At 39.8% G+C, this 21,232-nt stretch overlaps 1 protein-coding gene and 1 long non-coding RNA gene across 10 annotated transcripts in view; one reads left to right on the top strand and one right to left on the bottom strand.

Annotated features, from left to right (window-relative positions):
* Positions 1 to 21,232, top strand: part of MBNL2 (muscleblind like splicing regulator 2) — a 149,749-nt gene that overhangs the window by 125,674 nt on the left and 2,843 nt on the right. For 4 of the 8 annotated variants that reach the window (XM_017643456.3, XM_017643460.3, XM_017643457.3 and 1 more), the window contains one exon: positions 1,994 to 21,184. The exons of the other annotated variants lie outside the window; for them this stretch is intronic. In XM_017643456.3, coding sequence (XP_017498945.3) covers positions 1,994 to 2,062 — 69 coding nt within the window. In that variant the 3' untranslated portion in view covers positions 2,063 to 21,184. Of the gene's footprint in view, positions 1 to 1,993; positions 21,185 to 21,232 lie in introns of those variants that run through there. 8 annotated transcript variants of the gene reach the window in all.
* The window catches only part of LOC108385862 (uncharacterized), a 67,532-nt gene continuing 46,305 nt past the window's right edge, over positions 6 to 21,232 (bottom strand). For both annotated transcript variants that reach the window (XR_012120995.1, XR_012120994.1), the window contains exon 3: positions 6 to 2,086. This is a non-coding gene — a long non-coding RNA (uncharacterized lncRNA). The remainder of the gene's footprint in view (positions 2,087 to 21,232) is intronic.

The following is a 21,232-nucleotide window of genomic DNA, read 5'->3' as shown; positions in this document are numbered from 1 at the left end:
TTTGCTCCTTTTAAAGCTTTCTTTCACAAATCCCGAACTCTAAATGAGTGCTGATATTTAAAAAAAAAATTCTCGGTGAGAATTTTTTTTTCATGTTTATCCATCAAATTTTTTTATTTTTTTTGATTAGTTTATAGCAAGCATTTATGGACAGGTTGCACTTATTTAGAGTTAACATTTACTGCAAATAATGATGTAGCTATGTTTTGTGTTGCACTGTTTTGTTTTCGTACCTAATATGATTGTGTAATTAACCTGACAGGCTTAAATTTCTTTGAGTACAGCGTTACGTATCCAGTGGTTTGTGAATTGCCGCAGAAAAATTGTTAAAAGCTTGCCTGTGGGTGCTTCAGAACTGTCTGTATTTTGATTTGGTTCTTTCAGACCCTGTCATCTGCGGTGGGAAAAAAAAATTCTCCTCTTAGAAAAGTCTCCCCTTTTTCCCTTTGTCACATTTACGGTCTGAATGGTTCTTGTTAACACGTCACCTCGGTCATACGTGCTCTCAGACCCCCCGGTTCCCACTCTACAATCTGTTCAAATGCTGGAGTAGGAGCCAGGCCATATTGTAAGAGGAGAACCAGGCACCGAGTTCACAAAGGCTGGATATAACTGATTAGGGATGTTTAACTGTTGGTGTGATGCATGTGCCAGTGAGACCGTGAATGTACTACTTCTCAGTGAGGTCCGATTGGCTGTCTCCCACTCTGCAGTCACAGGCTGACTCTCCCCAGCCAACTTGCGAACATGTGGTCCTGGTCACAGGAGATGTGCGTGAGGATGAGTGAGCATAAATTCTCACCTCAGCTAGAAATACACTTTATCGTGCATGTCCTTCCTTCATAGAAGAGCAATTTTGGTTTTGTTCAGTTGTTTTTTTTTTAAATAAAATCAACTATCCTGATAAAAGATGAAAAGAAATATGGGAGTAGGCTGGAGGGAAGGTCCGAGCTAATGGAAGCTATTGGGGAAGATCATGTCAGCGCATAAACAGTAGATTCCAAACTGCATTGTGCAGGTGGGAAGGGCTGATTCACACTTTCTTTCCATGTTCAAGTGGACAAGTGATTCCAGTGTTATAGGTTTCCTCCCTGAAAAGAGAGGCATGAGTGCACTTGAACAAGGGAATGAAAGGCAAATCCCATGACAGCTCCTACAGAGCCCTCCGAGTTATGAAAAACCAGGAAAGGATGAGAGAGGGAGGGGAGGCCAAGTGCATGCTCAGTGGCAGATACAAACGACTGATAATTTTTCAGCTCTTCGCCCACCACCTCAAAATGCCAACTTAGCTCTGAGGAAAGCCAGCTCAGCTCCCCCAGCAGACATAACAAAGAAGAGCAAACACATTTCTTAGCCGGGAAGATTAAAAAACAATGATGGGATAGGAGAAGGGAGAGACACATGCCTCCTTCCATTACTAGATTCAAAGTGCCTCTTAGTCTTAACAGGGAAGTTGAATATCTGTTTCTTTTATGTCTAAGTCCTGCCTTCTTGAACCATGTTTTTGTGATTTTTGAGACAATTTTTGTTACAAAGTCCCTTCATAAGAAAACAAGTTTGACATATAATATAGCAGTATTTGTTACAATGGAATTTTACCGTCATGTCTAGTTAAGTACTTATAATACAGAGATATCTTTCCTAGGAATGGAAAGGAAGTTAAGATAAAGAAGTACTTTGGAGTTTCAGGATAAAATTCCGTTATTATAATAAATACTTGATCGTGTATCATAAATATTTTTCCAGCCAAGTGATATTTTGGCTCCATTTGCAAGAAGAAATGAGAGATTACATACGTATGTGTCAGTTTATGTATGTGTATAATGCAACATGGATAGGAAGCATGGAATATTCAGAATCTAAAAAATATCACTTTATAAGAGAATGCGATTGGTAAAGGATCTAACAAATTTAACTTCAATGAAGTCCAAAGAAATTTAACTAGAGAGTACCTGATAGTAGCTTCAAGAAGCCTAATTTCTACATTTTGCAGTTAGTAGGCATAACAGTTGCTGGACTGCACTTCAATGATGAGGAAGAGAAATTCTTTAGTAGCTCTTGATGAAGGTCTGCTTGCACATGAAAACTACAGAAAAAAGAAACAGTAGTAAACGTTCATCTTAGGTATGACATTCTTTATGTATTTTTAAGCTTCACAGAGCAGAGCAGCTACAAAAGAACGTGTAAGTTCTTTTGAGAAGAATTGAGAAGTCAGGAATTGTTGATGACTGTGAAATGACAAGTTAGCATCTTATTAAGATTTCACCCTTTCAACTCAAACTGAATCATACCATGTGAATTATAAGTCATTTAAGCAGAGTGAACCTCGGTTTCCTCATTCATGAAGCACAAGAACTGGATCACCCCTAAAGTCCCTTCCAGCTGTGAGATTCAACAAACTGATGGTTCCTTCCTTAGCCATTAGGCTGGGCCAAAGTATGAGATTATAAAGGCAAACACAAACAGAACAAAGACAAACACAAACAGAACAAAGACAAACACAAACAGAATAGGAGGTGGTGCTGATGATCTCGGAGTTCAGTGAATGATAAGCATCCTGCCTTCTCATCCCTCATCGAGTATCTCATTAACACAAGAAGTGGCAGGATTTTGACAGTTTTTCAGTTTATTTGATCAGTTTAGACTGTCAGTTCAAATAGTTCAAATCTCACAGGTATTTGTAATTAGATACAAGTCATTCATCGAAGAAGAAAGGTAGACCAAAACATGCCATGGCAGACCCAGGTAGACTCCTGGAGTAGACTCCAGGGCTCCTTTACATGTAACCCCGTGGTGAGCAAGATGAACGAGCAACCAGTCTAGGAATTTATCCTCAGGGCTACATCAACGTGCCAGCAGTGAGCAGTTTTAACTGAACTTGGACTTGTAGTTTGAAATTAAATGAAGACAAGATCCAAATACTTAAGGGAAATATAAAATCATTGTTTTGGTTTTTCACCTCTGGGAGTAGATACATAAACAATTTACCAACAACTATTTACTGTTTCAGTCAAGGTCTTTAGGCCTTAATATATAAATTATACCTAATAATACTATTATTTACAAACTTTTGTTATGTACAAGCTGCTATTCAAAGTGGTTTCTCTCTCATATGAAATATATATTATATATCATATCATATATTATAGTTTATATGAGAGAGGATACATAGATAACTTAATCCTTACAATAGTCTTATGGGATAAGTATGACTATTGCTATCCTCATTTTATAGATGGTAAAAGTGAAACTAAGGTTAACTACCTTAGTCAAAGTTAAACAACTGATAAACGATCTTGCTGGGATTTCAACCCAGGAGTTTGTCTCCAGAGGCCCTTCTCTTAACTACCATGCTACACTACCTCTCTCATAATTAAAATACAGAAAAGTCACTTCTCCCACAAATAAAACTATCTTCTGAGTGAGACCCAACAACAGTAAACTCTGCTGCCATAGGGGAAAGGGAGGGAGTCTTGCTAATGCAGCTCAAAAGAAGTGAAACCTGAGCCGGGGAGGTGAGCCAGACTGGAGCAGAGCTCCAGGCCAGCTGTGTGACAGCCGGGTCATGTTTAGAGACCAGATAGTCTGTATATATTAATTACAGTCCATAGCCATGTATTAATATTCTATGTGGTATTATCAGTGAGTAGACTGGAAGTTGGGAATTTCTATACAAGTAATAAAAGAAGGTAAGAAGAAAAGAGAATTCGTCATTAGTCCTAGTGAACAGGTTCACGGGCTTTTTTTGGTGTGAATCATTGCCCTAGACTTTACTCCTAGCCTCAGCTTATCATCTCACAAATGGCCTGGTACAAGGGAAATTAGAAACGAAAATGAGAATACCATGTAAAACAGTCAATTTCAGCCTACTAACTAATGGTCAGAATGTATAAATATTTAGATGCCTATATTGAAACAAATTCAATCTCAGACTATACATTTGAAAAGTGATCAACAGCTTAGCATATGGATTACCTGGTTTTTTTCATATTATAGGAAATGTTATTTAAGAGAATGAAAGTCCAGATGAAATTCCTGTAACTTGAATTATAGTACTCAATGCTGTCATTGCTTTATTATTTTTTATTTCAAAACTACATTCTACTTCAAAAGGGAAGAAAATAATTTCCAGGTAAATATATTTTAAGTCATAGTTTCATTGTTTATTTAACAGAGATTATTCAGTTTACCTAATAACATCCTTGAAAACCCAGTTAAAATACAGTTTATACTCTGAGCCCTTCCCTGAAACCCTGCAACCAGACATGCCTTTTCTACCCTCTCAATTTTACATGGACTTCAAGCACATATATAGCCACGTGGGAGTGCCAAGTTCAGCAGGGAAGAACTACTAATGGGATTGGTGAGTTGGTCAGAGCATCAGTTTGTAGGAAGAGCTGCCGCATAGGCTTGGTTCCAATTGTGCAGGACCTTCAATGCCAAGTTATAGGGTTTGTCCCATTTTGGGGTCACTAAAGGGTTTTCATTCAGGACAGTGACAGAACAGAACTCTAGGGAAGAATGAGCAGATGGAGTCAAGGCAGCAGAGTCTGCGGAGACCATTGTGAGGATTTAACAAGAGCCTAACCTTGGGTGGTAGCAGCTGGCAAATGGCCTTCATCTTGCCTTTGCCTGTTACATCAGAAAAGCTACTTTTAGCCAAAAAGATACATAAAAACTATTTCATACTATGGCAATACTTGTCCAAAGAAATGTCACATGGCAGAAAAAGAAATTGGGGCTAACGTGAAAGGTTAACCACAGGAAGTCTCCTCTGTAGGATGGGAATTTAATCCCAAGGACAGCGGTTGGACATGCTCACCGGTCAGATGTCTCCAGCGTACTTACCCCTAACCTGCGGCTTCCCGCTTCCTACCTAAATGAGACCTAAATGAGCCACAAAAGTGCAAAGAATTCCCAGCCTTTGCTCAGAAGAAAGAGCCCCTCCAGATTTGGAGTGAGTACATGTGGTCCATGTTTCCACATGGAGCTATGTGAACAGTGAGGGAACCATTCATCTCATCCATTCTAGGTCATGAGTCTACGCCAGAAAGAAAAATTCTTACACAGCAGATACTGGAATCTTTCTATGGAGCAACTCATTAGTACCTTTAAAGCTGGTCAAAACAAAGTATATTTTTGGCACTATGTTAACTGTCCCCAAAAGATTAAACCCATTCAACAGAAAGTTGGCCTTTGGAAGAGTTTATTGAAAGTTAGGTAATATATCATGCACACATAACCCTCTATTTATTGGAATATTTGATCAGTCTGAAAATCCAGATATGGATTTCCAGACATGTCTGATATACGTTTAATATATATAATAATCGATTTCAACAGTATCTTGTCAGAAAAATAAAATAATTACATGCAACCAGATTCATCTATTATGCTTTATCTGGCCTGCTACAAATTACTAGAGGGGAAGAGAGAAGCCTAAAACTATCAAATTTTACTTATTTCTCACAAATGTGAACACAACCTCAAAACAATTAGTATATACATTCTTGGATATGTAAATTAGCTAATACTAGCCAAGAAATCTAGAAAGGTGAGGTAGTGTTTTACTTAAACTCTCCTCTCAAAGAGTTTTATAAAGCATCTATTATTCAAAGCCATCTGTCAGGATTATATTCAGACAAAGGTAGGAGGCATTAAACATTCCCCACTATTCCCCATTTGACCCATTTGGAGCCTGTGTTTTTTCACAAGAAAAATGTTGGTTCTGCAGAGCCCCAGTGGGAGAGGACTATACTCCTGTCAGATGCCGCTCCTGAAATACACCGGAGAGGGGTGGCCTCTCTGTATGGGTGATCAACCTATGAAATGCTCCTCACAGTTTGCTGGTCCCCAGGAACAGGTTCCAGAAAGCAGCTGGGCCCCAAGTGGGTTGTGCTCCAGAACGGCTGAGACAGCAGGTGTCAGAAGCCAGCCCTTGTGACGCGTCTTGAGGCTGAGACATCTATCAGCGTTAGACTGCTGAAGGCGTTTAGCCCCCTTTCACTTCTGCTGATATTCTAACTACATACAAATGTGAACACAACTTCTAAACGATTAGCATGTACATTCTTGGATATGTAAGTGAGCTAATACTAACCAAGAAATCTAGGAAGGTGAGGCAGTTCCATTTCAGTAATGGATCTGGTTGTTTCAGTTGATGCAGAATTACCACATCAAATATTTTGTGGAGGTAGGAGTAAGAGTGTGTGTGTGTGTGTGCGCGCGCGCGCGTGCACGTGCGTATGCGTAGGGGGTGGGGATTGATTGGACCCTGCTGTATCTCTTCAGATAAAAAAACAAAAGTATAAAAATTGCAGTATCTGCATTCAGTTAATACTAGTAGTTAAAGTTGCTTTGCAGTCTCAGTCTACGTTCCATGGCGTGACATGGCAAGGGCATTAGAACACAGACTTGTTAGTGTGGTCAGAATTTTTTAGAGGAGAAGTACTCTATCTGGGGAGAGTACTCTGTCTTAGGTAGACTTGGATCTATGGGGTCCAAATAGAGGCAGATTATTTTTTCTCTTCAAGAAATTGGAAAATAAGAAGACAACAGACCCTTGATTTTCCTGCCTCAGAAGCAGCTGTGTCGCAGGACAACCATGAGGTTGTTAATAAATGTACTGAAGATTTCCTAAGGAAAGGCTAAGTTATGTAAGTGTTGCAATCTAGTACATTTTCATTTTTCATGAATAATTTACACCTCATGGTGAGAAACTTGAGTAGAATTCTTTTGTATATAGCACCTAAAGACATAATATCAGTTCCAATTCTGTGCAGCTGAAGAGAAAATGTCAATGGTCCTTATGAGGAACTTAACTGCCTGGCGGACTGTCCTCTTTATTGTATCTCAAATCCCACCCTCTTTTGCATCCTGATGGAATTTAGGGGGAATCTCTTTAGATTGAAAAATCATATTCCCAGTAGTATTTTGGCTTTTGTTGGCAGTAATAAAATTATGCTCAGTTTTTCTAATTTCAGGTTTTCTCTTCTGAGCAGAATGAATGTACAATTCTGCTGTATAAAATGTGTGTTTATTTCCAGCCCTAGATTTGTAAGGAAAGAGAGACCAGCTGCAATGCAGGAATTCAGATCTGTTTACATGGGTTGAAAGATGAACAGGGTCTCATTCTTCATAAAAGTCACTAGGAACAGAGTAAAATGTTGATTCACAGCCATTTATCTCCCAAGTCCTGCCAGTGCTGCCTGCCTTCTCACACTTCTACCTTCCTGTTTGGGGAAGTTGCCAGCCTTCCTGTGGGTAGATGGGGAGAAGAGACATCCTCCCTGCTTCCTGGTAAGAAGGCAGGACAGCCAGCTAACCTGACTGTTCCCTTACTTCTGGGATATGAGCCACCACGTGTCAAAAGCAGTTAGCATTAGGACTCGCTCCCAGCCCCTTCTAGCATTCCCTCTGGGCCACATTGCTGGAGGCAGAGGCTCCCCAGATCTGTCTGAGTCTATTGATCCTTCCAGAGGCTACCATTGTGGAGAGGTGCTAAAGATACCTGGGAGTTTACTTCATGACTAATGAAGCAATCAGGGAATGTCACACACAAACCAGAACAGTCAAAACTCAAATATTACAGCAGAGGAAGTAAGCTCTGCAGCAAGGCCTTATTCCTAAACTGGCTGGGAAGGTGGGGCTTGTGGGATATGTGGGGATTAGACAGATAATGAACAGGCAGGGCTGGTGGTAAGCAGGAGAGGTGGGGAGGAAAGGAACTGACTCTTAGAAAATAAGCCACCTGATGCTTTACAGGTGCTCTCACACTTGGTCAGTGGGTCCTAGTGTCCAGTTTTACATGTGATGAAATCAAGGCTCAGATTTGGCCACAGATGAATGTGTAGTAGAGCCTGCATTTGCCCTCAAGTCTATTTGACCCTTCAGTCAGTGCTTGCCCCTTATCCTGCACTCATCCCCAACAGCCTGTGGGGTTCAGACAGGGGTTTCAGAATAAGTCTCAGACTTTATCTCATGATAGAGGCAGAGCAGGCAGCTATTGGTACATCAGATCTGAGTGGGGACATAGTGGCTCCCAGGGGCTGCATGACCATGACATGCCTCAGGCCTCATGCAGAGAGCCTGAGAGTGAAGGGGAGGGTGCGTTTGGGTGGGACCGGAAAATTCAGGTGAGTAGGTGAGGAAGGGCAAGGTCACCAGGGGCCCTGGGTGGCAGGGTGAAGCGGGACAGAGAAATGTGAGTGGAGGTGGGGCAGCAGCATCCGGGGGAACGTGTGGGCCTGCACGCTGGAATGGCTGAACGCATGGGGATGAGGGGGAAGCTACTTCACTGATGGAGCCATGAAGCTGGGAGACAGCAAGAGAAAATATTGGGGAGGGTGAACAATTAAGAATCAGGAACATTCTGGAAGGCATTTGGATCCTTTCCTCCCTGAGGATCTTCTCCAGCTTCTGTAGTTTCTGGATCTCACTGACTTCCTCCTCCCCACGTCAGCCTCTCCAAGACATCTCTCCCAGTGACTTACATAGAGGAAATGCTTCTTGTCAACACATCTTCACTTTTATTTTTACTGTAAAGGGACAACTTTGTTGACTGGTACTTTCTGATACTGGTTTATAGGTATTCTGGCATCTAGCATCTGTCATGCCTCGGCACCAGGTACAATATGCTGGAGCTTTGGATCTGTCAGTTTTTAGTTTTGGTAATCAAATTATATTATTCTTATCATCACTCCTCTTGCTCTGGAGTTTTCAAAGATCTCAGAGCTTATGTTGATGAGCTTCCTGTAATCAAATATAGGCGCTCTTCAGTATTAACCACTGTGCTGTAATTAACAGTATCATTAAGCTAATCATTGTAAAATGTCACCCATCTTCCTATAGTCATGGTTACATAAGGCATTGCATGTCTGACCCAAGACTTACATCAACTACATCAAAGTTATGAAAGGCAATAAATCATAAGAGCAGAACTACCATGATCATTCCATACCTCTACAATACCATAAAAGGAAAATGATGATGCCAGTTACATTACAAATTGGAATAGGAGCCAGATTGATAAGGTGGCTTACCCACATCACGTAAATAATAAAAACCAGGACCGGGACCCAATTATCTGTGTCCTGCCCCCCAGTGCTCTTTCCCTTTAACCACACCAACTTCCTGCAGAAGTACTTTAAATGATCACGTAAGGGGCCCCAAAGTACTACCAAGGATGTTAAACCTGATTCCTTCTTTTTCTCCTAATATTTTTCCAGTAATAATTTCATAGCCCTTCCGTTAGTCATTGTTTCAACAGCTGTCATTGTTATACCCGAATATTTGAAAGGGCCATAGAGTCACGGCAGTCATGAGGATTCCGGAGAAAAGGGATGCTTGAATCAATTCCATTGTTCACCGCGTTTTCTTTGCTCTTCTCTGACCCCTGCAACATTGAAGATGGCCTTGAACAAGGAAAGAAGTTAAAATAGGGAAACCTAAGGAGTGTGTAAAGAATGAAAACTCCACTGTATTCTTTTGCCTTGGAGAAAGATGTTTAAGAGTTTTGTTTTGTTTTTTTAACATAAGCTCATAAGTCCCCCTGTTCTTTCTGCTGTGTATGTGGGACCCATGTGAGAAGAGGTGAAGGCTTGAGAATTGAAGTCCAGATTTTAATTAGACAAGACTGGGTATGTAAGTGTCCATAATGAGTAGTTTGCTTTAAGCACAGTGACCTAAGTATTATTACTTAATGCTATCTCTTGTCCAAATATTCGTGTGTTTTAGCTGTACCTATGAAATTAAAATAGGTAAAATATTACCATGTAACCAGCAGCATATGCTTATTACCACCAGGCATTCATTAACTACATTATCTAATCCTCTCAACAACTTATGAGTCAGGGACAGTGTTTGATTCCCATTGTAGAGATAAGGAGTGCTAAGAGTAAAAGTGTTGAACCCTTTACCCGTGGTGACACACCTAGCAGGCTAGAAGCTGGGTGTGGACCGGGTCTGCTGCAGTGGACGCTGATCATCACATGCTGCTGGCTGCTGATGCGTTTATAATAAAAGATTTTAGTTTGAAAAATGACTAATATGAATGACAGTCAAGACTTTCATAACTCAATAGGGAAATTCAGCCTAGATTTATTTCGTTGGCAGTGACATGTCAGGATACACATATACAGAAAGGGAAATAAGTGTATCTGACACTGTTTTTTTAATTTAATCTCATCAAAATCAAACATATATGGAATGCCATACAGATCATATAATATTTAAATGTACATATTATTATTTGAATGCCTATTAAATAGAAGCTAACACCAACTTTTATTTAGGATTATGAATCTTAAATAGACTAAGGGAAGGGAACCAACATTGATCAAAAAGCACTATTTCGTATCAGAGACTTTATATACATTTTTTCAGTTAATACTCAACAGAACTGTTGAAGTGTCTTACCAATTTTCCAGAGGAGAGCAAATCTTAAAGAGTAACTCACTTAAGATTCAAGCAAGTCAGAAGTGACTGGACAGTTTCAGAACTCAGGTTAGCCCGCCTCCAAATCCCATTCTCTTAGGTCTCTACCATATTTGAATGTGATCGGTTTATAGATAATGTAGGATTGGGATGATCCTCTTTATATGGTTCCTCAAAAACTTGTAACTTTTGAGTTTAACTATTGGTTTAAAAAGTTTTAACCATTTAAAAAGAAAGTCCTAGTAGAAGCAAACCTTTTCAAAGTCCAAGTTCAGTATCAGAAGTCATCTGAAAATATTATTGGTTGATGAGACCGACAGAGAAACTCAAATTTCAGTGCAGCAGACAAGAGCTAGAAAGCAGATGGATCAGGGCTCCACTTCACGCTTCGCGGGGCAGGAAGCTGGCCAGTGACTTCCGGCAGAAAAGAGTCTACCAAGACAAGTCCTCTCATCCAGAACTTCCATTTTTTAATTTTTTTAAACAATGAGAATTTAAAAAGACAGATACTCTTCTCCACTACCTCCACAGAACCTTACTTTCACATCAATCTCAGGTTTAGTGTTTTAGGCAGCCTGGAGGAGGTAACTGTGAACAGAGCAACTAGAAGGTTAATTTAGTTGTAAATGAAGCCATGGGGCTAAATTAGAAAGCAAGCCAAGGGGTTTAATGAAGGTTCAGGCATGCAAACAGGAGGAGCCAGGGATCTTAGGAGTCCCTTTGTTCATCTCTCTCCTCTCTCTCTCCCTCTTCTCTCTCTTTCTGACGCACAGACACAAACACACAAACAACAAACAACTAAAAAGGAAGAGCCAGGGATCCCATTTTGAAGCCAAAAATGGGAAGGATAAAAAGAAGAGCGGAAGAGAGGGAAAGAAGGAAGAAAGTATCAACTGTTGGCAGAAAGGGGCATGGGGAATTAGTGTTTAATGGGGACTGAATTAAGTTTGGAATAATGAAGAGTTCTGGAGATGGATGGTGGTGAAGGCCGCACAGCAGTGTGAGTGTACTTAACACCCCAGTACTATTCACATAAAAATAGTTAAAATGGCACATTTTATGCCATGCCCATTTTACCATGATTTTTTAAATTGGGCAAAGGATCTGAATAGACATTTCTCCAAAGAAGGGATTAGGGCTAGAAAGGAAGATGTCTAACTGTACTTAGGTTTTGTTTTATTAAATTCATAGGGTAAAATTATTCTTCTCACATTAAATGTTCTTTATCATTGCCATTTTTCCTTTAGAGTTGTTTTCATAAAGTAGGTAACTGAGTGCAAATGCAAAGTCTTCCACAAAGAACCATGTCTATTAGAAGCTGGGTCTGCTCTGAGACACCAGGCCATAACAAAAGCCCACTGTTTACTGGGTGGCAACACATCTTCATACCTTTTCTTAACAAATGCTTATAAAGAGCCCACTATGTGTCATGTAAAATTCAGAATTCTGGGAATACAAGTATTGAACAAAAAGAGCCCTTGTTCTCATGGCTCTTACATAGTAAGGGGGGCAGGCAGTAAACCACAGGCAAATAGTCAAAGTAACTGCCATATAATAAGGATCCTCTCAAAAAGCAGAAAAGCTGGAAGAATGCACTTAGCCACTGAGCTCTGAGGGAGGACGGTTAGTAATAAATAAAAGAGAACGGAGGAGCTTGCTTTCTTTATATATTTTCTTCCTTTGGTTTCCATTTTGCCATCTATTATACCAGGATATTTTGGTACTTCCTGTGAGTTATTAGGGAGGGCAGATGGTAGCTTGGTTCACCTACCCACCACACTGCAGAGGTGCCAGTGTGGTACAAGCAGAGTGAGAAACCAAGGCTCAGAAGGGTCACAGAGCTGGTCGGTGGCACAGAGAAGCCTCCTGAAATCCCACTCCAGGACTCTTCTTGATGTTTCCTTTGCACCATGATTTTACACACAGTTGAGTAGTTTTGTTAATCTTTCTATCTTTCTCTGTCTTTCTGACACACATACACAAACACACAAGCAAAGAAATAGGAAAAAAAACTTTTCCTGGAAATTGTTAGATGGCAGTGTCATCCCACCCACTTGAGAATGGGGCAAGGTAATTAGAAACACACAGACATACTTCATGTCCTCTACGTAACATTAATCTTACTGCTCCTTTTACTGAATCGTAGCATTTGGTTACTTTTCTGCCTTTAGTGTCTTAAAAGCCAATTCTTAAAGACTGAATTATACATTCTGCTCCACTGTTAAAATAAATACTACAGCCAAAATGTGCCCAGGATTCTAAGTCCAACATAATGGTAGTGGATACAAAAGCAGAGCATTGAGCAGGATTTGGGACTTTATGTTGAATCCAACAGGATCTTGTTTTCTATGGTTTTTCTTGGCCTGAATCTCCAGTTTATTACCGGGAGCAAAACCCTATATTGAAAAAGAGTAGGTATAAATAAGTGCTTTTGAAATTTCTTTTCTGTTGATGCATAAAGTGTTTTTGAAGGTATAAAAAAAAGTTTTCTTAGATTCTGCCTTCATGTCCAGAGGTCACCTTCAATGAATAGCCTCAGATGTGAGCAGCTTATTTAATCCCAGATAGCCTCACTTGCTATATATTCGACATATAATTTTTTTAGAAAAATATTTTGTGATCTTTCTATAATATTTTGGGATATTTTCTTAAATAGTGTAGCCCAAATATTATTGTTACTTGATACAGTAGAGAAATTGAGCTCTCCCTAATATGCAAACAGTCTGTAATTTTAAAAGTATTTCCTCAAAACTCTTTGGCTTGCCTCTTAAATAACATTCGGGTAGAGACAGAAACAGACTTGATGGTTAGGTCACCAGGTTCGCCTACAATAGTTCATGTAACTCATGACATTGCTCAAGGACAATACTGTGCTAGCATGGGAAGAGACCAAGTCTAGATATTTCTGTGTCTTTGGGATTCAAGGAACATGCCAAAATCCTATGCCTAACTCAAACCCAGAACTGTGTGATAGGAAAGTCTTTCACCTTCTCCACCTGCTGAGGTAGAGGAACCATCATCCCTGGTGAATTCTATGATTGAAATGTTCTTTGGGGAAGGTTCATGGAGTAAGAATGGATGTACAGCATGAAGTCAAGAATGTAGGTGATAAATAGGAAGGTGAAAGCTGGGACCCATTCCTGGGTGACTACCAGACATGTTCACAGCGCCCACTTTCCCATTTCCCTTGGATGCTATGGCTTGATCTGCCTACTTCTTTCTTCCCGGCTGTTTAGTGGCCCTTCCAGTCTTGGGTTTGGTCTGGTCTGACCTTCCCTGGTATATGCAGAGCTCCTCTCATCCTGAACAAGTGCACAACACTCCAGAATGCATTTTGTTGAGACACTACTATACCATCAGGGCAAAGCAGGATGAAGAAAAAAATCTATTCTCCTATGTCTTTTCCTTCTTCCTCATTTATATCCTATGGATAAGAAGTCACCAGTGGATGACATACGGATTTTCAGTGACCTGATTCCCATCTAACCATAAAAAGCAACAGAAATGATCCTCAGAATTTCCTAAGGGGAGTTGGGGTTGACTGGAGCTGGGGCTGGTGTAGAGAAGGGGGGTCACGATCAAAGCCTCACCAAGTCTAGATTTTTCCATATGTGACATGGATTCATGGGAGGAGTGGCATGTTATTCAAATGAAGAATTTCCATGTATGTATTTTATCCAGATACTATAAATTGTCAGTGTGACCCTGGGCAGTAAACTTCAGTGAGGCCAGTGTTTGCCTTTCATGCAAAAACTCAATTATTAATGTTTTTACATGGTGATTGTGCATGTATTAGAAAGGATATCTAAAAAATATTTTTGTCCAAATATCATAGAGTCATAAAAATGATATGTCATTGAAAATGGAGGAATTAGAGCTATGAATGTAAACGCTGTGGACATGCCAACTGACCTCAGGTTGTTTTCTCAAGAGTAAAACTGATGGGTTATATTTGAGAATTTTCTCTCACAATCCCAGTTTATGTCATTTCTGTATAAAGAAAAACCCTTTTTAAAAACAATTCAAATATGGCATAAGACCCTACCATCCCTCAGAACAATATTCCCCTGAAATAATAAATATGATTACTTTTCAAAGTGTCTTTTCATATTACCACTAGTTACCGTTGTACTTTTTATACAGTTAAAGGTTACAGATAGTCATGAAATAGGCCAAAGTTCTTGAAACTGTTCATTTATTAACATGTATCATTAAAATTACTCTGATGTATGTTCACCAGAGATCAAAGACATTTGCTTTTGGATTTTGTAATCTGTGCCATAAGTACAGAATTATTTTCCAGCCACAAATGTACAGAGGTCCCCTTGCCTCTGTATATAGTTTGCTTCAACCAAAATACTTGACAAGTTTTGCCTCTCAGACAAAACTGGGGTATTTCACACAGCAGTGGCTGCCATGGAGAAGGTGTGTGGAGCACCAGGAGAAGGATGGAGAGAATATTAAACAGTACGCAGTCTGGAGGAGGGGGGATGCCACATTTCTAGGAAATTTCACTCAATTTTCTAATTTTAAATTAATGTAAGTTTTTTTTAAGGAGACATTGAAATATTCCTTCTTTAGTTACTTCTGAGGAAGCAGAGCCTTGGAACCATAGAGAAAGATTTCTAAGAAATCTACCAAGTCTACAAGTTTTCTTGAGGTGGTATTTTTGTTTATTGGCCATGTTTCAATCCTGAGTGAGTGATTCTGCCCCGGCCTGGGATACTTTTCCTTCTATCTATATATAACAGGGAGTGGGGGAATAGGGAGGAATGTTTATTTTTCTTGGATATTTCTGAATTCTTAACTGCCCTGAAAAGGTGCAGAGCTATATCTTGGCCAAAGGGTTCTTTTCCTGCCTGCATTGTTATATCTTGCTTGTGAGTGGTCTGTTGGTCTTCTGCCAATGCCAATGTTGTAATCTGTGCCATAAGTACAGAATTATTTTCCAGCCACAAATGTACAGATGTCCCCCTGCCTCTGTATATAGTTTGCTTCAACCAAAATACTTCACAAGTTTTGCCTCTCAGACAAAACTGGGGTATTTCACACAGTAGTGGCTGCCATGGAGAAGGTGTGTGGAGCATTATGTCCTCAGTAAATACTTATTTATTCAGCCCTCTATGCAAACAACAGCTAGTAAGAGCTTCCGATATGCCCAGCCCTGTCCCAGACACTAGCAGTATAAAGATGACTGAGACAGAGCCTGTGTTTTTGAAGCTGAGTTTTGCTGTGGACCCAGTCAATGCAGCACATCCCTGTTTGGAAATGTCCACCAAGCGCTTGTGCTAGAGGTATCTAGGTCTACTGAGATTGCTTCCGATTTCAGCAAGGCCACACAGATATTTAAAAGGTGTATTTTATATACCTCTTCAAACCCGACATCACAAAGACAGTATAGGATGGCTATTCACTGGAGGATTTAACTAAAACATCCATTGTTATTTATTTCTGATTGTGTTGTGGTTTGAATCCATAAGAACAGTTTGTCTTTTCTTGGTAATATTTTTCTATCAATTAAACTGAGCAGTAAGAGTTCTTACTGAATTTAAAATTGAGCTAAGATTTTTAAACATAACTCATCTGACATCCCTGAATCTTTGCAATAAACACATTCATATAAGAAGTGTGAATATTTCTAGAAGTCATCTAGATGTTCACAGTTGCCAAAGTTATTCATATGTTCAGTTCCTGAAGATCAACCACAGTGTAAGAAACCTCAAAAGTATTACTACTTGGTACCTCGGAGGCAGTGAGGAAATCCTACATTGAATTGTCTTCGTTTGCACCCTCTTGCATGGGGGCCAGTAGTTCAGCTGCTGCGTTTATGGTAGTGACGCACTCAAGTTGAGTATTTCAGCCTCTGCACAGACTATTTTGCTTTTAACCAAGTGCACTTGTTGGTTTTGCTTTCACCAACTGCAACCAAAATGCTGACTCCGGTCAGCACTTCTTCTTGTGTGCACCAAGGGGAAAGGGCACATGGAGGGCCCAGCCTAAATCCATCATCATCTTAGAGACAAGCCAACATGTATATTTCATATCTGGTGAATCAGTCAAGGGAGAGACACTATTTTCTTCATAGATAGAGGGTGCCTGCTAGTTAAGTACCCTGTTTGGTTAAAAGCCACATGTCCAGAAGTTGCAGGGTTCACTCACCATTAGACCTCCTCTCCTGATCTGCCCCAGCAGTGCTGCCTCCTGCCTCCTTCAGTGTTGCCTACCACCTAGGCTACCTGTCTCAAGAAGCCAGAAATCCAGGCTCAGTGAGTATCTCCTCCAAGAACGTAAGGCTCCAAGAAGATGCAAAGCAGCAGCTCATAGCTGCATGCAGCCCAAAATATATGTGACCCCCACAGAGTTGTTTCTATAATGTGAATTAGCTGCTGAATTTCCAACTTCTTTTGGAAAATGGAAAGGTCAAGCAGTGTAGAGCCCAGGTTTCTGGAAGTAGCAACTGGCTAGAGCTGAGGAGCTGCTGCTCCATTGTTTCTAGGCACAGACCCTTCCATCTGCCACACTCCCTGCCTGACCTTTGTAGGCTTAGTATTTAGTCAGTACCTAACCCAGTCCTCTTTTTAATAAACTTGACTGCCATTGCACTGAGACAATGGTCGGCACTTGGCTGAGGATGTGGAGACAATTAATGGCTGCTCATAACACATTTGATGGGAAAATAACCCATTTAATGTTCTTTGGGGCCATTCAGGTTTTGTCTTCAATAAATAAATATTAGATTAATCATGTACTGGGTTCATATGGGAGTAATTTAAGGAAGCAGATTAAGCAGAATCACCAGGTTCTTAACTCCAAATACCTGGAAGAGATGCTCATTGATAAGTAGACGCTTTTGTAGCCGCCTGATATTTCTGCATCACAGATACTCTTGCTGTAACTAGAGGGTCCACTAAAGATGTATGAATGCAACTCGTGATCAGAGATCAAGTGTGTCCTTGTTTTAAAAATAGAATTGTCAATTTTGTGGACATCAGCTATTCTCATTTTTGCATGTTCTTCTTTTAGTGGAAGGAATTGAAAATAATGCTTTCAGTTCAAGATTGGCCAGAACCTTATTTTAATTACTTAATCCCTTCTTTGTCTTGGTTCTCTGTTATATAAAAAAAATAGTTGTCTGAGAAACTACTCTATCAGAGAGATGAATAGTACATGATGTTCAATGTATTTGGTTTCTTTCCTATCATGTAGCTTGCCAGGGTCCCTTAGAAGCTGAGCAGTTGACCAGTGCCTGAGTAGGGGCTTGTGTTGCTGTAAAGAGTCATGTCTGCTGCATCTGTCTTCGGGAGGCCTAGGGTAGGATGCAGTTGGACACCCAAGCAAAGGCATCCTGGGGAGAGGCCTGACAGCCCCACAGCCTCTCAGCAATTTCTGCCCACCTGGCTCCTCCAGACAGTCACTGCTGCCTCCCACACAGTGCTCCATGCTGTGTGTGCTCTGGGCCCCACCTTTCTGTGATTCCCAGGCTCTCAGGGGGGTTCTTCTGCACTGACCTCCACTGGCACCATGGAGGTACAGATGTGTTTTTTGGAATCACTGTTAACCCCGGTCCAAACACCCTGTCACCACACCCTGGAGGGTCTCCCATGCCAACAAGCAGAGTGAGCTAACATCTCTAAGCTCATGCTGGTTGGCACAAGTACTTTGAACGTCGTGCAAGCCAGTTATAACTGTTTGTACTATCTTTTCCATGTTGCAAAATATGACTGGCAATACTGACCTAGCTTCTAAGGCTCGGGTAAAAATTTCTCAGAGCCTCCTGGAAAATCAAGGAAGCATCTATTAAAATTCAAACAAAAACAACACCGATGCTTCAGAGAGGGGACTGACGTGGGATCCAGTGTGGTGGCTGCTTCTCTGACCTACACATCCCCTGGCAGACCCCAGCAGAGTTTTCAGTGGCCCTTCCGAGAAAACAGAGGATGCAGCGCCTGGCAGTTGAGAAAGGAGCTTTAGGTTTCAGCTCAGCTTTGATGCGTGCACGGCATGAAGAATGCCACTGACAGCTGTCTGAGGAGGTCACTTTGGGGAACTGAAGTTTACTTAACCATTTTTTTTTTTAAATGGGCAACCTCAGGATTAGGGCCAACATCAGATTCATAGCCCATGTTCTAGGGTCATGTATAAACCTGTTCTTTTAGGAATGTTTAATATGTTTCGTACCTATATTGAAATATTCAGGCACCTTCTCAAGCTTTTGATTCTAGCCACCAAAATTGCAAAAGCAATTGAACATTTTATGTATAGGGCTTGTCTTATATGCCCATATAGAATTGGTATGGGAGGAAATCTCTGAGGAGAGGCAACAGAGAAACAAACAAAATGTGCCAACTATCTTATTTCAAATTATATTTCTTTGGTGTGAATTAAAAATATAATCTGACCAAAGAAAAGCCATATTGAAAACTAAACAGAAGATCCCTCTTTCCCTCAAAATGGCTTCTCCACACCCATCCTCCCGACACACTCCTTGGCGCTCCTCTTCCTGGCAGAGGGAATCCTTCCAGCTGGAACTTTCCGACCTCCCCCTGGGCCCTGGGGCCTATTACGTTATCTGTCTTCTAACGTCACAAGAGGTGATCGAACAGGCAATAGTTGTTCAGAGGCACTGAGCTGGTAACTGCTCCTCATCCGGATTCCTGCTCTTTCTCTATTTCCAAAATGTATGTCATCCTAGAGTACACCTCATTCAGACTATACCAGCAAGCTGTATTTCTCAGAAAAAAAAATTAATAATCAAATGATATTTTTAAGAAAAATGCTACCACCAAAAAAATGAAACACCGAATGCTTTCCTACCTTCTAAGATCAAATCTCTTACCAGCTCCTAGGAACGTAATTCATTCTTTTACACCACATACGTAGTCCCCAAGATAGCCAAAGATACAGCCTAGGCTATATGACCAGAGTTTTCTAGCCTAGGTGCCAGCCAGCAGTAACAGCTGAGAGTTCGAGAGTACCAGAAGGCATTTTTATTTGTTTTTATCCACATAATGGATCACGTATAGGCTAGGGCAGAGGGGAAAAACATTTTGGGTGAGTCTAGTTAATGCTTTTAGTTAACTTCAAGGCTGATTTACAGTTCAATTAAACCTAGGTGGTCATAACATCTCTATCAAATACAAGTCCAAGCATTGTTGTAACTAATTACTGTAACACAGATTTGCCTATTGCTGGGCTCTGTAGAATGCTTACCTCTCCAGGTGATTAGGAATTTCATTCTATATGGCATTTTGGTTTCAGTTAGTAAGCAAGAATGTGAATATATTCTAAAATATATATTCTTATATATCAATTTAAGAAACTGCAAATTTTCTTCCATATCTTGCTAAAGTAAAGGGAAAAAAGAAAAACAGAACACAATTTGATGTCATATTCTTATGTGGAAGGCTTATTCTTATTTGGAAACCTTACAGGCAGCACTGAAGCTAAGGAATGAAATAGAGTAACTCCTATTTAATAATCAAATATCTAAATCTAAAAATGAAATTATAACCATCTGAAGAATTTGAGTATTAACTTCTTGCAATGATTATTCAAAGTACTTTGGTAATAGTTATGTATAAAATCATTCTCATTTTTTTCATATGTCTATCAATACATGAGATAAGGAATGTTATTTTTCCCTATTAATTTTAAATTCCTAGGAATTTTTAAGAAACAAAGAATGATCTTATCTGAAGTTTTGAGTTTCTACTTAGTAAAAATATTTAATATAAATGTCTTATTTCTCTATTTTTATCAATTCCATGCACATCTGTATGTTTTAATAAATTATAGTCACATGTATTTCATGGGAGAAACTATTTGAATGGATGTATTGAAAATGTACTGAAACTGCAGGAGCTCCCACTTCAAGGGAAAAATATCAACAAGTATGAATTCTAACATAATGGGGTATGAAATCATACTGGTAGAAATGAGACTTTTATTGGGAATTGGATCCCAGTGTGCAGAAATATTAGCTGATCCTGACCATAAAGACTTTTTACTGGTTATCTTCTAAACAAAGATTCTTGGCAGTTTTATAAGTAAACATTTTGCCTACTAATTGCACAAAGTAGGATCCAAGCATTGCCAAAGAATAAGTATTTTTGTTAGAATGCATTAAAATCTTGGCTTTTAAGCTTGACATTTAGTGGATTGGGTCACCCAGGGCAAACTCCCTGTCCTTGGCAAAGGTATGGAGTTAGAAACGAACCTAGAGCTCAAACTCCAGAGACCACAATTTGCATTGATAGTGTAGCTTTATTTGTGCATTTGGATTTATTATGAATGTTTTAACTGCTTTATTAGAATATTATACCTTTTTCTCTTTAACATGGACACTTAAATGTTCCCTGAATCTGAAACTGTTTGCTATTATACCTTGTGAACAGAATTACTTTTGATGGGAACACACTTTGAATTATAAATGCAAGTTAACAAATAATAATTTATTATACATTTTTAAATATTTACCTTTAAACTTTAGAAACAAGTTTGAAAGTACAAGCTAATTCTCTCATTAGACTTCCTGACCACCTTAGCGAATATTAACTGAATGATAACATGAACACACAATAAAGAGATATGAAGCAAAAACTAAAAAAAAAAATTATTAGGGTCTAAACACACCGCATACCCAGACCATATAGTATCACAGTTTTACAGAAAATACTGTGCATATGAATCATCATTCTTTACAATGGCCACACAGCAGAAGGGCTTAAGTGTAAAATCAGCATGAAGGGTGGGGATTTTATATCAAAACTATGAGAAATTGAAGAAAATTCCTATTTTC

Source organism: Manis javanica, chromosome 9, assembly GCF_040802235.1.
Source record: "Manis javanica isolate MJ-LG chromosome 9, MJ_LKY, whole genome shotgun sequence".
Classification (NCBI taxonomy): Eukaryota; Metazoa; Chordata; class Mammalia; order Pholidota; family Manidae; genus Manis; species Manis javanica.
Note: the sequence above shows the minus strand (reverse complement) of the source record. Positions and strands in the feature narration are given on the sequence as shown.